The following is a 14,402-nucleotide window of genomic DNA, read 5'->3' on the forward strand; positions in this document are numbered from 1 at the left end:
AAGAAGTTCTGAAAGAATGCAGAGTCATTGCTCAGAAACAGACTTTGGTGACAAGGCAATACACAATTTCTATTAGTTTTCTTCTTGTTTCATTCGGTGTTAGTGCGTAGGGAAAGCACTCCATCCTATCAGAGGACCTGGAAAGTTATTCCAGGCAGGTACACAAGAAAAAGGGAAAAATATTGCAGGTAAATTATTGTTCTTGGCCTTAGGAATAATGACCACTTCTGATGTGATTTTTGCATGACAAAAACCCACATTTCTGTTTAAAAATAAAAGATGGTAAATCCGAAACGTTTCAGACCTTCCCAAACAAGCCACACCTCCTTCGAGCGGCCTCCTGGAAAAGCCAATGACTGTGCAGCCCACGCACTCTCCCTGGATAAGACTTCCTTCAGCATCAAAGGCAGGAGCAGAAAGAGGTACATTAAGGAATTTAACAAATGATATGGCTATGTTAATTCTGTATGATGCACTAATTTGTGTGAGTTCCCATCTGATTGAAAAAAAAAAAGCCTAATAACATTTCTAACTGTTGAAGCAAGAACTGGAGGTAGACGGCAGAAGATGAAGAACAACTCTCCACGCCCTCATGGCCCCCAGATCCTCCCTGAACTTCATGTCACCTCCTGGCAGCACAAGTCCTGACACCTGACCCTCACGACCCCCACATCGGGCTGCCTACAGGCAGGCGGTCGACATGGAGGTGTCTGGCCTCGCCTGGGTCCAAGTCAATGTCTGTGCGCAGGGATTCGTCTCCACATTTGGAAATCTCCTCCGAGCATAAAATCATGGCTAAAACTGTGGGTCAGGAAGGAGAGTAATACTGGCTCTTCTTGAAAGAAATGTTAATTTCCCAAGATGCCCCCTTTAATGTTTGAATACCAATTTTGCTATTAGAAATTATGTTTCAGGGTATTTGCTTTTAGTGCCCAAATTAAGATAGGAAATTAGAAAGAAAAGGTTGGAATGAATCTAATCCAAACTTTGCTATAGGTCTTAAACCCCCCCGGAATCCCCTAGGAGGAGCTAGACTAAAACTGGGCCCCTCCCAGGACGAGGTCTCCCTCTTTCCAGAGCGAGCTTGCATTGCAAAGAGCATGGGCGAGGCCCAGACAGCCTCACTCCACACCGGGCTCACTCCCCTGCTCACTAAGGGATCTTTAAGTTACTCCGCCTCTGGGAGCCTCAGTTTCTTCACGTGGGACACTGTGGATAAGAGCAGAGGTTCCAGAGCCAGGCCTCCTGGGAGCAGAGCCCACCTGCCACATGGAGCTGTGACGCCCTGGCTGCTCACTCAGCCCTCGGCACCTCAGGCCTCTGGTAAAACAGCAATAAAACACAACGCCCCAGGTAGCAATGTTCAGAGGATTAACTGAGCGCCTGCAAACAGTAACCTCCCATGAAGTATTGGCTTAAAATAATCATGATGACGATGAAGAAAAAGAAAAAGGAGGAGGCGGCGGCAGCAGCGGAGGCGGAGTGCTGTAATGGGGAGCCAATGATATCTGTAAGCAGATCCCGAAAGTGCCTGGTGCACAGAAGCTGTTATTGTTCTAACTACATCCATCATTAATTGAGCACCTACTTTTCATGTGTTATCCCCTTTGATCCTCCGGGAAAGCCTGCCAGAGGGTAGAAAACAGGAATTTGGAGGGACGAAGTGACCTGATCCGAATGTTATATGTGGGAAGGGGCAGAGCTGGGTTAGAACCTTGAAGAGCCCGACTTCAAATCCCAGGCTTTGGTTACTACCCCACCTTTCACCTTCAACTGAACAGTGTTTCCTTGTATGGAGCCATGTTCTCTACAGCCCCCGGGGCTTTAGGACCGTTCTCTCTGCCACTCTTTCCACAGCAGCTGAGGCCACACTGTGTCCTTGACTTGCCTCATATACCACTTGGAGGGGGGGGGGGCAACTCTGGGGAATCCCTGCTGTGCCCACTAGCTCCCACTATTCACATGAGCCCATTTCTAACTTTGGCTGATGCTCCCAGGACTCCTGCTGGCTGGGCCAGGTCCTTGCCTCTATTAAGAGAGGAAGACTGAACTTCCTCAGTTTAGTAAGCCAGACAATGGCAGGGTCGTTTTTAACATTAAAAGTAAAACGAGGCTCTTAATTCCTAAGTTGGTCCTCACCTTTTTTCTTCTGGGATGTTCTCCAACAGCATTTGAAGGAAATCCTGGAATAAGAAAAAAGCAAACCATGAAAAATGTCCATCGATGTGTCACTGCCCCCGGCTGCCGGCAGCTCACCTGCTCGCGAAGCTGGGCCCATGCTGGATCACTGGACTATGTGCCCGATGTATTAATTACGGCGCTTCAGTCCAATCAGGTAAAGAGATTTGTTTTGTGAAAACCACAAACAAATGGAAAAATGTAGTGTTTGTTATTTTGACCTAAAGCAACAGTTTATTTCATTTCATGTCTCAACTATGTATTTTCAAAAGGCTGTCCCCCAGAAAGCTCTGTCCCCCACCTAACCGGTCCCCGTCATGAGCCCTGTTACGGACTGAAAGACCTCAGTGCTGAGAGGCTGGTGAGTGACTTGCAACTTTCTTGCTTTGCTCTTTGGAAAGATAATGACAGAGCTCAAGACATGACTATCCCCGGCCGTCCCCGGGGAGGAACCAAGGGCTACAGCCAGAATGGTTCCGGTTCCCTGGCTCCGCCTGCAGCCTCTCCTAGCGCCACTGACACCTAGGATGTTTCAATAATAACTTTTTTAAACCTAAAGACATGACTTACACACACTCATTGTTTCCTCTACTATGGAAAATTTCAAACGCATTCAAAAGAAGACAAAAGAGTATAATTAACCTTCATGTACCCATCAACCCACAGCCAATATGCCCCATCCACTTATCTGCCTCTTGTATTATTTAGAAGCGAACCCCAAACATGACATAATTTCACCAATCAATGTTTCAGTAAATTGCTCTGAAATATAAGGACTCTTTTAAAACATAACCACAATACCATAAGGCCTAAAAAAACCACATATGAATGTTCAATATCATTTATATTTAATTTGCACCTTGAACATTGTGACCAACCATGTCAGTCCATCTCATTCTAGAATCTTGATTTGGCTTCAATCAGGTTTGTCAGATACAATATTGGATGCCCAGTTAAATTGGAGGCATGCTTACACTAAAAGAGTATTTGCTGTTTATCTGAAATGCAAATTTAACCTGGTGTTGTGCATTTTTACTTGCTAAATTAAACCTCCTACCATCTGAAGATTTGACAAGATACACTTCGGAAAAAATATAGAACATGCAGCAAACAAGAACAACCTGTAACGTTTTTGGGATCTACACTTGAAGTTTTTCTTTGAATAAACTGACAATCTTGTAAAGCAGGTCCTTGCAAGAGCTCAGATGACCAGCTCTGGCACTGCCAAATGAACATCCCTGGATGGAAGCCCCACCCCCACATCCCCCCAGCCTACAGATCCCGGTAGTGCAGGCTCTGATGAGACCCATTTAACTCAGAATGTGAGATGGAAGCAGCAGGTCAGACCCTGGGATTACAAACAGATGGAAGCACGGAGGACTGGAAATCTGCAAACAATTTGTATGACAAGGTGTTCTTCTTCTATCAACACATGAGGCAAAGCCATCGCACATTGGCGAAGCCTGCCAGCCCTTTCTATGAGTTTATGGGTGCGTAGTAGGTCCATTTCTTCCAGAGGCAAAGACTCCCCATTAAGGGCAGTAATGAAAAATTTATTTCTTGCAAATCCCGTTCTCCTTCTAAGACCTCACTTGTGTATTTTGCTTCATCCAAAATAAATGATACAAAGAATACCAACTAATATTAAAAGCATGGATCATGCAGGCAAATGGAAGGGGACAAGCCCAGATACAATGACCCCTACATCTGAAGTCCCTCCTTGCACCTGCAGTGGATGCAGTACATGGAGGAAACACCAAAGGAAGCAAGAGCAATATTTAGAATGTGAAGAATTACTTTTGCTTGAGGTTCTTTAAGTCATTATCTTTACTGTAATAATTATTTTGTATAAATGTTGAATCAGAAATTAATTTATCACAACTGACTTATTAATAGGTTACATTGCAGATATTTCACTGGTTGAATGGCAGTATTCTTGCTTCCTAAAAATCCAAGTATGGTAAGTATAATTTCTTACTAATTTCACTTCATTATCTCCTTAGAGCCCATATCAACTTATCCCATATTTGTCCAGTAATGTATGCTCATTTATATGTGTGTGTGTGTGTGTGTGTGTGTGTGTGTGTGTGTGAATTACATTAACTCAATGGCAAGGGGGAGAATTTAATTGCTTGAGAAGCAGGAAATACAGAGTTAACCTTAATTCTGTCCTTTTGCATTTTCCAGTTACAACTGGATCTTTATTTACAGGACTATAGAGAACAATGTTTCAGAATTTTCAGTGAATACAGGAAATTTTTGTGTTCTATTTTGTTTGTCAATTTATTTTGTCCTATTTTGTTAGTCAATTTATTTTGTTCATTAGATTCTACATATAAGTGAAATTATGTGATATCTGTCTTTCTCTGACTGGCTTATTTCACTTAGCATAATAATCTCCAGGTACCTCCATGCTGTTGCAAAGGGTAAGAGTTACTTCTTTTTTTTACAGTCGCATAGTATTCCATTATGTCCACTGCTTTTCTATCTACTCAGCTACTGATGGACACTTGGGCAGTTTCCAGACCTTGGCTATTGCAAATAATGCTGCTATGAACATAGGAATGCATATATTCTTTCTGATTGGTGTTTTGGGATTGTTAGGATATATTCCCAGAAGTGAATTCACTGGGTCAAAGGGCAGTTCCATTTTTAATTTTTTGAGGAGACTCCATACTGTCTTCCACAGTGGCTGCACCACCTGCATTCCCACCAGCAGTGCACTTGGGTTCCCATTTCTTCACATCCTCACCAGCACTTGTTGTTGATTTATTGATGGTAGCCACTCTGGCTGGTATGAAGTGATTGATATCTTATTATAGTTTCAATTTGCATTTCTGATGATTACTGATGTTGAGCATTTTTTCATATACATATTGGCCATCTATCTGTATGTCCTCTTTGGGGAAGTATCTATTCAGATCCTTTGCCCACTTTTTAATTGGATTGTTTGTCTCCCGGGTGTTGAATTGTATAAATTCTTTATACATTTTGGATATTAACCCCTTATCAGATGTATCATTGGCAAATATGTTCTCTCATACAGTGGGTTCCTTTTTCATTTTGATGGTGGTTTCTTTTGCTGTGCGGAAGCTTTGTAGTTTGATGTAATCCCATCTGTTTATTTTTTCCTTTGTTTCTCTTGCCCCAGGAGATATATCCACAAAAATATATCCGCTACATAATATGTCTAAAGTTTTACTGCCTATGTTTTCTGTTATGGGTTCACTTCAGCGAGATAGACCACCGACTCAGAATTTAAATTTAAGAGCTTTTATTAAGCTGGCCAGCTGACCACAGTCACAGCACCATGCCGAAGCAAAGGATGAACTGCAGCCCAGACTACTACAGGAGTTACATTTTATATTAAATTCTGTGGAGGCCCAGAGAAAAATGTGTCTTTCAAATTCTGGGCCCCCAATATGGAGGAAACTCTCTTTATTTATACTTTTTTTAGTCCTTTGTCTCCCAAATTGGGAATGAGACTTCTGGGCCTTCTGAGAAAGAAGGCCTGCATGCTGGGAAGGGGCCATGAGACCATATCTCAAGGTCTGGCCTGATGTCAGTACCTTCCTATCTATGTGTTTTAGGAACAGACAGCACAGCATGACCCGTCTGGCCAAAGTGCCAGATATGCAGCCCAGCACATTTTCTTCCAGGATTTTTATGGTTTCGTGGCTTACATTTAAGTCTTTTATCCATTTTGAGTTTATTCTTGTGTATGGTGTACCTTGATTGTCTAGTTTCATTATTTTTTTGCATGTACTTGTCCAATTTTCCCAACACAATATATTGAAGAGACTGTCTTTGCTCCATTGATGCTCTTGCCTCCTTTGTCAAATATTATCTGACCATAATGACATGGGTTGATTTCTAGGCTCTTTGTTCTGTTCCATTGACCTATATGCCAGTTCTTATGCCAGTAACAGGCTGTTTTTTTGTGTTGTTTTTTTTAAATCCTCACCGAGGATATTTTTTCATTGCTTATTAGAGAGAGTGGAAGGGAGGGAGAGAGACAGAGAGAGAAACATCGACGTGAGGGAGACACATTAATTGCTTGCTCTTCACACACATCCCGACCAGGGCTGGGGATCAAGCCTACAACCAATGCTTATGCCCTTGACTGGAATTGAACCTGGGACCCTTTGGTTGGCACTATCCACTGAGCCAAACCAGCCAAGGCAGTGACAGGCTGTTTTGATTACAATGGCTTTATAGTATCGTTGGATATCTGGTGTTGTGATTGCTCCAACTTTGTTCTTCTTAAGATTTCTGAGGCTAACTGGGGTCTTCTTTTTTGTTTCCATATCAATTTTTGGAATATTTGTTCTAGATCTATGAAATATGCCATTGGTATTTTAATAGGAATTGTGTTGAATCTATAGAATGATGAGTATATGAACATTTTAATGACGCTAATTCTTCGAATCTATGAACATGGTGTATGCTTCCACTTGTTTGTATCTTCCTCTATTTCTTTCTTCAATGTCGTACAGATTTTTATTTCTTCCTTAATATCATTGGTAATCCATTCATTGTTTAATAACATGCTATTTAGCCTCCAGGGGTTTGAATGTTTTTATTATAGTTTATTTCTAGTTTGATGCCATTGTGATCCAAGAAGATGTTTGTGTGTGTGTGTGTGTGTGTGTGTGTGTGTGTTTAAAATATATTTTTATTGATTTTAGAAGGAAGGGGGAGGGAGAGAGAGATAGAAACATCAATGATGAGAGAGAATCATTGATTGGCTGCCTCCTGCACACCCCGCCCCCCCCCCCCCACTAGGGATCGAGAATGCAACCCAGGCATGTGCCCTTGGCTGAAATCAAACCTGGGACTCTTCAGTCCACAGAGCGATGCTATATCCACTGAGCCAAACCAGCTAAGGTGAAGATGTTTGATATGATTTCAATCTTCTTGAACTAGTAAAGACTATTTTGTGTTCTAACATATGTTCTATCTTTGAGAATGTTCCATGTGCACTTGAGAAGAATATATATTCTGTAGCTTTGGGATGAAATGTTCTGTAAATATCAATTAAATCCACTTGATCCAGTGTCATTTAAAGTTGCTGTTTCCTTGTTGATTTTTTGTCTGGAAGATCTATCCAGTGATGTCAGTGGGTATTAAAGACCCCTACTATGACTGTATTGCTGTCAATCTCTCCCTTAAAATACACCAAAAGTTTATATGTATATATAAACTCATGCTTTTCATATATATGTAGTGACTTTCTTTGTCTCTTTTATGGCCTTTGTTTTAAAGTTCATTTTGTCAGATATGAGTATTACTACCCAGCCTTTATTTTCATTTTCATGAAATATTTTTTGCTATCCCTTCACTTTCAGCCTTTGTGAGTCTTTTGTTCTGAGGTGGGTCTCTTGTAAACAGCATATGTATGGGTTATGTTTTCTTATCCATCCAGCTACCCTATGACTTTTGACTGGAGCATTTAATCCACTTACATTTAAGGTTGTTATTGATAGGTATTTATTTATTGCCATTTTTATTCTTTATGCCTATGTTTCTCTATTTCTATCTTTCTTCTTACATCTGTCTCTTTAACAGTTCTTACAATTCTGGTTCTTACAAAAAAATGATAACCTTGCTGAATAGAGCAGTCTTGGTTTCAGATCTTTGTCTTTCATTACTTTGAATATTTCATACCTTTTCCTTTTGGCCTGTAGTGTTTCTGTTGAGAAATCAGCTGACAGACATCCTTATGGGAGCTCCTTTGTAGGTAACCGACTGTCTCCTTCTTGCTGCCTTTGAAAGACAAAGAGATTCTCTCTTTGTCTTTAACCTTTGCCATTTTAACTATGATGTGTCTTGGTGTGGGTATCTTTGAGTTAACCCTGATTGAGACTCTCTGTGGTTCCTGAACATGTGTGACTTTTCCCTTCACCAGGTTAAGGAAGTTTTCTATCATTATTTCTTCAAACAAGTTCTCTATCTCTGCTCACTTTCTTCTCCCTCTTGTACCCCTATGATACAGATGTTGTTACTTTTCATATTGTCCCAAAGTTCCCTTAAACTATCCTCATCTTCATGCTTTTTATTTATTTATTTATTTTATAATTTAAAAAAATTATTATTATTTAATCTTCACCTGAGGATATTTTTCCATCGATTTTTAGAAAGAGTGGAAGTGGAAAGGATAGACAGAGAGAAACATCGATGTGAGAGATTAGTTGCCTCCTGCACAAGCTCCAACCAGGGCCCAGGCCGGGGAGGAGCCTGAAACTGAGATATGTGCCCTGGACTGGAATTGAACCCAGAACGCTTCCGTCTGCAGGCCAACACTCTATCCACTGACCCAAACTAGCTAGGGCTATCAATTATTTTTTCTTTTTGTTGCTCTGATTGACTGATTTTTTTCTATCTTATCTTCTTATCTTCTAATTTGCTGATTTCATACTCTGCTTCATCTAACCTACTGTTCACTCCTTCCACTGTATTCTTTAATTCAGATATGTTATTTTTTATTTCCAACTAGTTGTTTTTCATGGTTTCTATGTCCTTTTTCATGCTGCTGAGCATTCTTAAAAACATTACTTTGAACTCTTTTTCTGATAAATTGCTTACCTCCATCTTATTTAGCTTTTTTTCTGAATATTCCTCCTGTTCTTTCATTTGGGGCCTGTTTCTTTGTTTCCCAATTTTTATTTGTTTCTATGTATTAGATAGACTTGCTATGACTCCCAGGCTTGGTAGGGTGGCCTCCTGTAGTGGGTGTTCTCAAAGACAGTGGTGTAGTCTCCTTGATCTCTTGAGCTGAGTGTAGGAATGTCCCTTGTGTGGGTTATGTTTGCACTCCAGTTCTAATTGGGTCTTGACACCTGTTGCCCCATTTGTAGGTAGGCTCGGCCCTTGGGCTGGCTGCCTGTGAGACTCAACCCCAACCATGCCATGCAAACTGTTGCACAGGTGCTGACAGAACAAAACAAAATAAAACACAACAAAACAAAGCAAAAAACAACATGGAAAAAAAAGCAACCCACCACCACTAACAAAAACAACAACAGAAAAAAAGAATAAAAAGAGAAAAAAAGAGGCAAAGAAGGAATAATAAAAGACAAGAGGCAAAAAGAACAAGAACATGAATAGAAAGAAGGAATAAAAAAAATTAAAAGAAAAAATAATAAGCCTGGAGGATGGCTGAATTCAAGGCAGTCATTAGGGATGTTGATGCCATTTTCAAAATAGGGAATCAACCCGGCCGGCGTGGCTCAGTGGTTGAGTGTCAACCTATAAACCAGGAGGTTGCGGTTTGATTCCCAGTCCAGGCATATGCCTGGGTTGCGGGCTGGATCCCCAGTGTAGGATGTGTGGGAGGCAGACAATTGATGATTCTCTCTCATCACTAATGTTTTTCTCTCTCTCTCCCTCTAGCTTCCTTTCTGAAATAAATAAAAATATTTTAAAAAAAAAAAAAAACCAGGAAATCCCCAGAAGAGGTTCAGAAAGAATTCAGGTACTCCATATTGAAGCACAAAAGACACCCCCTATCCGCCACCGCCCCCCCCCCGCCCCCCCCCGGCAGGGGTGTCCAGCAGAGGACTAGATAAACAGTTTTGGAATCACTGGAGAGGCCATAGAGTATAGGTCCCTCTTCTTTGAAGACACACCTCACCTCCTTGTTCTGAAAGCTGTAGATGAGCAGGTTGAGCATGAGGGTCACAAGGTTGTAGGAGAGGGACACCACCTGCTTGCTCTCCAGGGAATAGCTGGCCTTGGGTCACAAGTGGATGACCCCATTGTACCATAAAGCTGAATGAGCATGACCAGGTGGGAGGCACACACATAAAAAAAGTAATAATAATAAATAAAATAAAATATAGAATAGGAAAAGAAAAATGGCAAAAAGAATAAAAAAAGAAAAGAGAAAAATAGAATAAGTAAAGGAAAGAGAGAAATAAGAGATATGAAAGGAAAAAGAGAAGAAAGAAATAAAATAGGAAATAAAATATAAAAAAAGATTTAAAAAAACCAAAAAAGTGGAGTTTGCCCCCGCAGGTTTTGGTGCCTGCTACAAGCACGGCTTCCAGAGTCAATACCTGTTTGTTAACTTGCTTACTCCTATGTGCAGCTTGGCCCCACACCCATATAAACGGAAAGTCTTTCTCTGATAGTTCTGAGGTCAGGCTATCTGAATATTTCAGTGTATCTTGTCAATCTCTCAGTTTATCAAATATATATGGTGCACATACTGTTTGTCAATCATGTATTAAGTATTGATCAAATAAAGAGCATGGTCTGGCCTTCATGAGCTTATACATAGAATGGAGGAGAAAGAAAAAAACCCCAAGTGATCTTAAATGAAAAATCTATATATATTAAAAGCCTAAGCAACCGAACGACCGGTCGACCGGTCGCTATGACACGCACTGACCACCAGGGAGCTGCCCCCTGGTGGTCAGTGTGCTCCACAGCCAACCTCCTGTGGTCCCCCCTCTTCCCCCCCAGCTGGTTGGCCCTGATCAAGGCAGCCGGCCAACCTCCCGTGGCCTCTCCCCCTGGCCAGCCGGTCAACCTCCCGCAGCCCCTGCCCCCACCAGCCAACCTCCCACGGCCCTGATCGGCCCCGAATTGCCGGCCAGGCCGAGGGACCCCACCCATGCACAAATTCGTGCACCGGGCCTCAAATAAAATGATAATTAATGGCAATGACAATGAAGGCAATGAAAAAGGCAAAGGGTAGAGATTAGCAGGGTGGATGCAGATCTGATTAGCTGGGGTGACTCTGAGTGTGTGGCATTTGAGCTGAGACAAAAGGATAAGAAGGAGCCAACCCTGCAAAGATCACTGCAGGTAGAGGAACAGCAGGACTGCTTTTTTTGCTTTTGTTCTTAAGGTCACTTAAGATTCAACTATCTACATCCCTGCACAGGACAGCTTTGGGTCTCAGATGGTCCCAAAACTACAGGGTGATCACCCTCCCTAAAACAACACTTTCCTATGTCCACTTCATTAACTTCCTATTTTTCCTATTGCATTAAATCATAAATCTTTCCCCCACTTTTTTAAAAATATATTTTATTGATTTTTTTACAGAGAGGAAGGGAGAGAGATAGAAGAGTTAGAAACATCAGATGGTCCCAAGACTACAGGGGGATCACCCTCCCTAAAACAACACTTTCCTATGTCCACTTCATTAACTTCCTATTTTTCCTATTGCATTAAATCATAAATCTTTCCCCCACTTTTTAATACTCATATAATCTATTCCCCACATGCCACACCCCCACGGACTCACAAGTACTCATATATTACCTGGGAAAGAATCAGCTGCCCATGAAATGTGTGCACAAATTTTCTTAAAAAGGAAAAATAGGTGTCATCTCCAAGTCTTCTGGCAAGGAACCGGAGAAGGAAATAACCCTGGAAAAAAGGAAGTAGAAGAAAAAAGATGCCTATCATGGATTAATCGGAAAAATGCTTACACAGTCAACCCTAACTTACCCACCAGCGCTTTATGCACATCTAGAATGTCCCATGTGATGTGTTCCAGGCTGCCCTTTATATTCTTTACTAGAGGCGCGATGCACGAAATTCGTGCAAGAGTAGGCCTTCCTTCCCCCGGGCTGCTGGCATCGGCTTGCCTCTGGAACCCAGGACCCAGGACCTGGGCTTTCCTCTGGCTGCCAGCACCCAGGACCTGGGCTTCCCTCGCAGAGGGAGGCCCCGCCCACCTGCTGCAGCCAGCTGGTCGGTGGCCTGGGCCTCCCTCTGCGAGGCGATCATGGGGCGATGGCCTGGCCCCTGACCAATCGCATTGCACCCACCTTGGCTGGCTTGGCGCCAGTGGGTGTCATAGTGTGGTCCTGGATGGTTGTCCGGATGGTCATTCTGCTGTTCAGATGTTTGGTTGATTTGCATATTATGCTTTTATTATATAGGATTTTAAATTTATGTTTATTGTTGAAAGCATTACAGATGTCCCCCTTTTTTTCCCTCATTGACCTCCTCCACCCAGATCTCACCCACTCCCCAGGCCTTCAAAGCACTATTGTCTGTGTCTATGGGTTATGCATATTTATATATATAAAAGCCCAGCGACTGGAATGATGGAACGACCAGAATGACCAGAATGACCAGAGGCTATGACACGCACTGCGGCAGCCAACAAGCCTGATCTGGATCCTGATTGCCTCCCCCCCCCTGACACCAGCCTGGCCCCGATTGGCCCCCAACACCCTGATTAGGGGTGGAGTCGGCTGGCCAACTGCCTGCAGCCCCTCTCCCCAACCAGCCCGGCCCAATAGGCCCCCATTGGGGCGGGCCAGCCGGACCCCACCTGTGCATGAATTCGTGCACCGGGCCTCTAGTATGCATATAAGTTCTTTGGTTAATCTCTTGCTACCCACCCTCCACCCCCATCCTACCCTTCCCTCTGAAATACATCAGTCTGTTGCATGCTTCCATGTCTCTGGGTCTATTTTGTTCATCAGTTAATTTTGTTCATTAGATTCCACATATAAGTGAGATCATGTAATATGTGTCTTTCTAGAAATTAAGGATCAACTACTTTGCTTTCAACTCATCTGGGTATCCCCCTTGGTTTACATGAAGCCTGGACGCACATCTCAAACCAGAAGGGCCGGGTCCTGGCTCTTTTCTCCCTCAGCTATCAGGAAAGGCCTTTAACCTTAAAATGCTTCCTTCTTGCTCCTATGCTCCAGTTGGAACCTGACAACAATTTTAAGATTCTGCTCTTCAAAGCTGACGTGAAACAGGGAGAAGGGAGGTACAGGGCAGGAAATAGTTCAGGTTCCTTTGATTCATGCCTCATTTTTTGGGTATAAAGTGTTTTAATTATTAGACAATCAGATATCTACCCAGTCAAATGTCATTACAATGTTGATCATTGTTTTGTTTAGCTCAACCATGTTATTAATCTTCACTGTTTATGTGTATAATCTAAAAAATGCTATACCATAGTCACTGGCTTCTGCCACTTAGATGTGCTTACCTTTAAATAATGAACCTGCATGAAGACCTTCTCTGGATTGAGCCCATGCTTAATGACAGACGATCCTGAGTCACTCACATGGCCAGTTTTCTCTTTATTGGGTCTAAAATGATGTAGTAAAAGTATAGCACATTCTTAACTAATTAGACCACAATATTGCCTTACTCTTATTTTTAGAGTTGCCCAACAGTGTCTTAATTCTATTCAACAGTACCAGGTATACAGTAATTTAAAACAGTTTATGTTACACATTCATATACTGAACAAGTAGGGATTTATATTTGGGTTGGCAACCTAAGGTTGGCTATTGGCAATATTTTACATCATCTTATCCAAGATTAAAACTTGCCAGACCCTCATGGAATCTAAGCTCCAATATGCATTATTTAAGAACCTGCTTTTCTTTTGGTGGGAATGATGAACTGGGAAATACAATGAAAAATGTAGCTTTGCTTGGAAGAGTAAAAAACTTACATTAAAAAAATTCTTTTTTGAAAGCCCCAATGTTATCCACTTCTTTTGACTTGCATTTAAGGCTCCTTTAAGAAATATTTGTTTAACAAACTAGCAAGACAGGAGCAAACTCATAGACACAGAGAACAAACTGATGGTTGCCAGATGGGAGTGGGGTTGGGAAACTGGATGAAAAGGTGAAGAGATTAAGTATAAATGGGCAGTTACAAAATAGTTATGAGGATGTAAAGTACAGCTTAGGGAATACAGTCAATAATATTCTAATAACTACATGCTGTCAGGTGGGTGCAAGACTTATGGGGGAATCACTTTGTAAGTTATATAAATGTCTAACCACTATGCTGTACAGCTGAAGCTAATATAATATTGAATGTCAACTGTAATTGAAAAATAAAAAAATTTTTAAAAAAGAAATATTTGTACTAGGAAGCTGTTTTAGAATCACAAACACACACACACAAAAGCAAACCTTATTGAATCCCATGCTTGTAGAACAGGAAGGGACATTCGCAACCACACACTTCACCTCCTCAGTTCACAAACAAGGGGGAGCTGAGGGCTCGTGGCTTGTTTTGATTCATGGTGACATTAGGACTGAAACCAAGACTGTTTTAAATATTTTTAAAAATTTCTTTAATAAAATACAATTGTGTTACAGTGAAGCTTCACCAATTAGCTAAAATTAAAATATGTGACAAGGTATTTGCAGCTTTTAGCCGTCCGAAAACCAGTCCCTTGTTGGACGAACACTGAAGAGGATGTGTTGGGTGAGTGACTG

General features: G+C 41.7%; 1 protein-coding gene across 1 annotated transcript in view; it reads right to left on the bottom strand.

Annotated features, from left to right (window-relative positions):
* The window catches only part of CUNH9orf3 (chromosome unknown C9orf3 homolog), a 320,137-nt gene that overhangs the window by 104,269 nt on the left and 201,466 nt on the right, over positions 1-14,402 (bottom strand). The window contains exons 8-10 of the mRNA XM_023764898.1: positions 13,151-13,253; positions 11,452-11,559; positions 2,140-2,183 (exon numbers count right to left, since the gene is read on the bottom strand). Of these exons, the coding sequence (XP_023620666.1) occupies positions 2,140-2,183; positions 11,452-11,559; positions 13,151-13,253 (255 nt within the window). The remainder of the gene's footprint in view (positions 1-2,139; positions 2,184-11,451; positions 11,560-13,150; positions 13,254-14,402) is intronic.

Source organism: Myotis lucifugus, unplaced genomic scaffold (assembly GCF_000147115.1).
Source record: "Myotis lucifugus unplaced genomic scaffold, Myoluc2.0 scaffold_360, whole genome shotgun sequence".
In the NCBI taxonomy this organism is placed as follows: Eukaryota; Metazoa; Chordata; class Mammalia; order Chiroptera; family Vespertilionidae; genus Myotis; species Myotis lucifugus.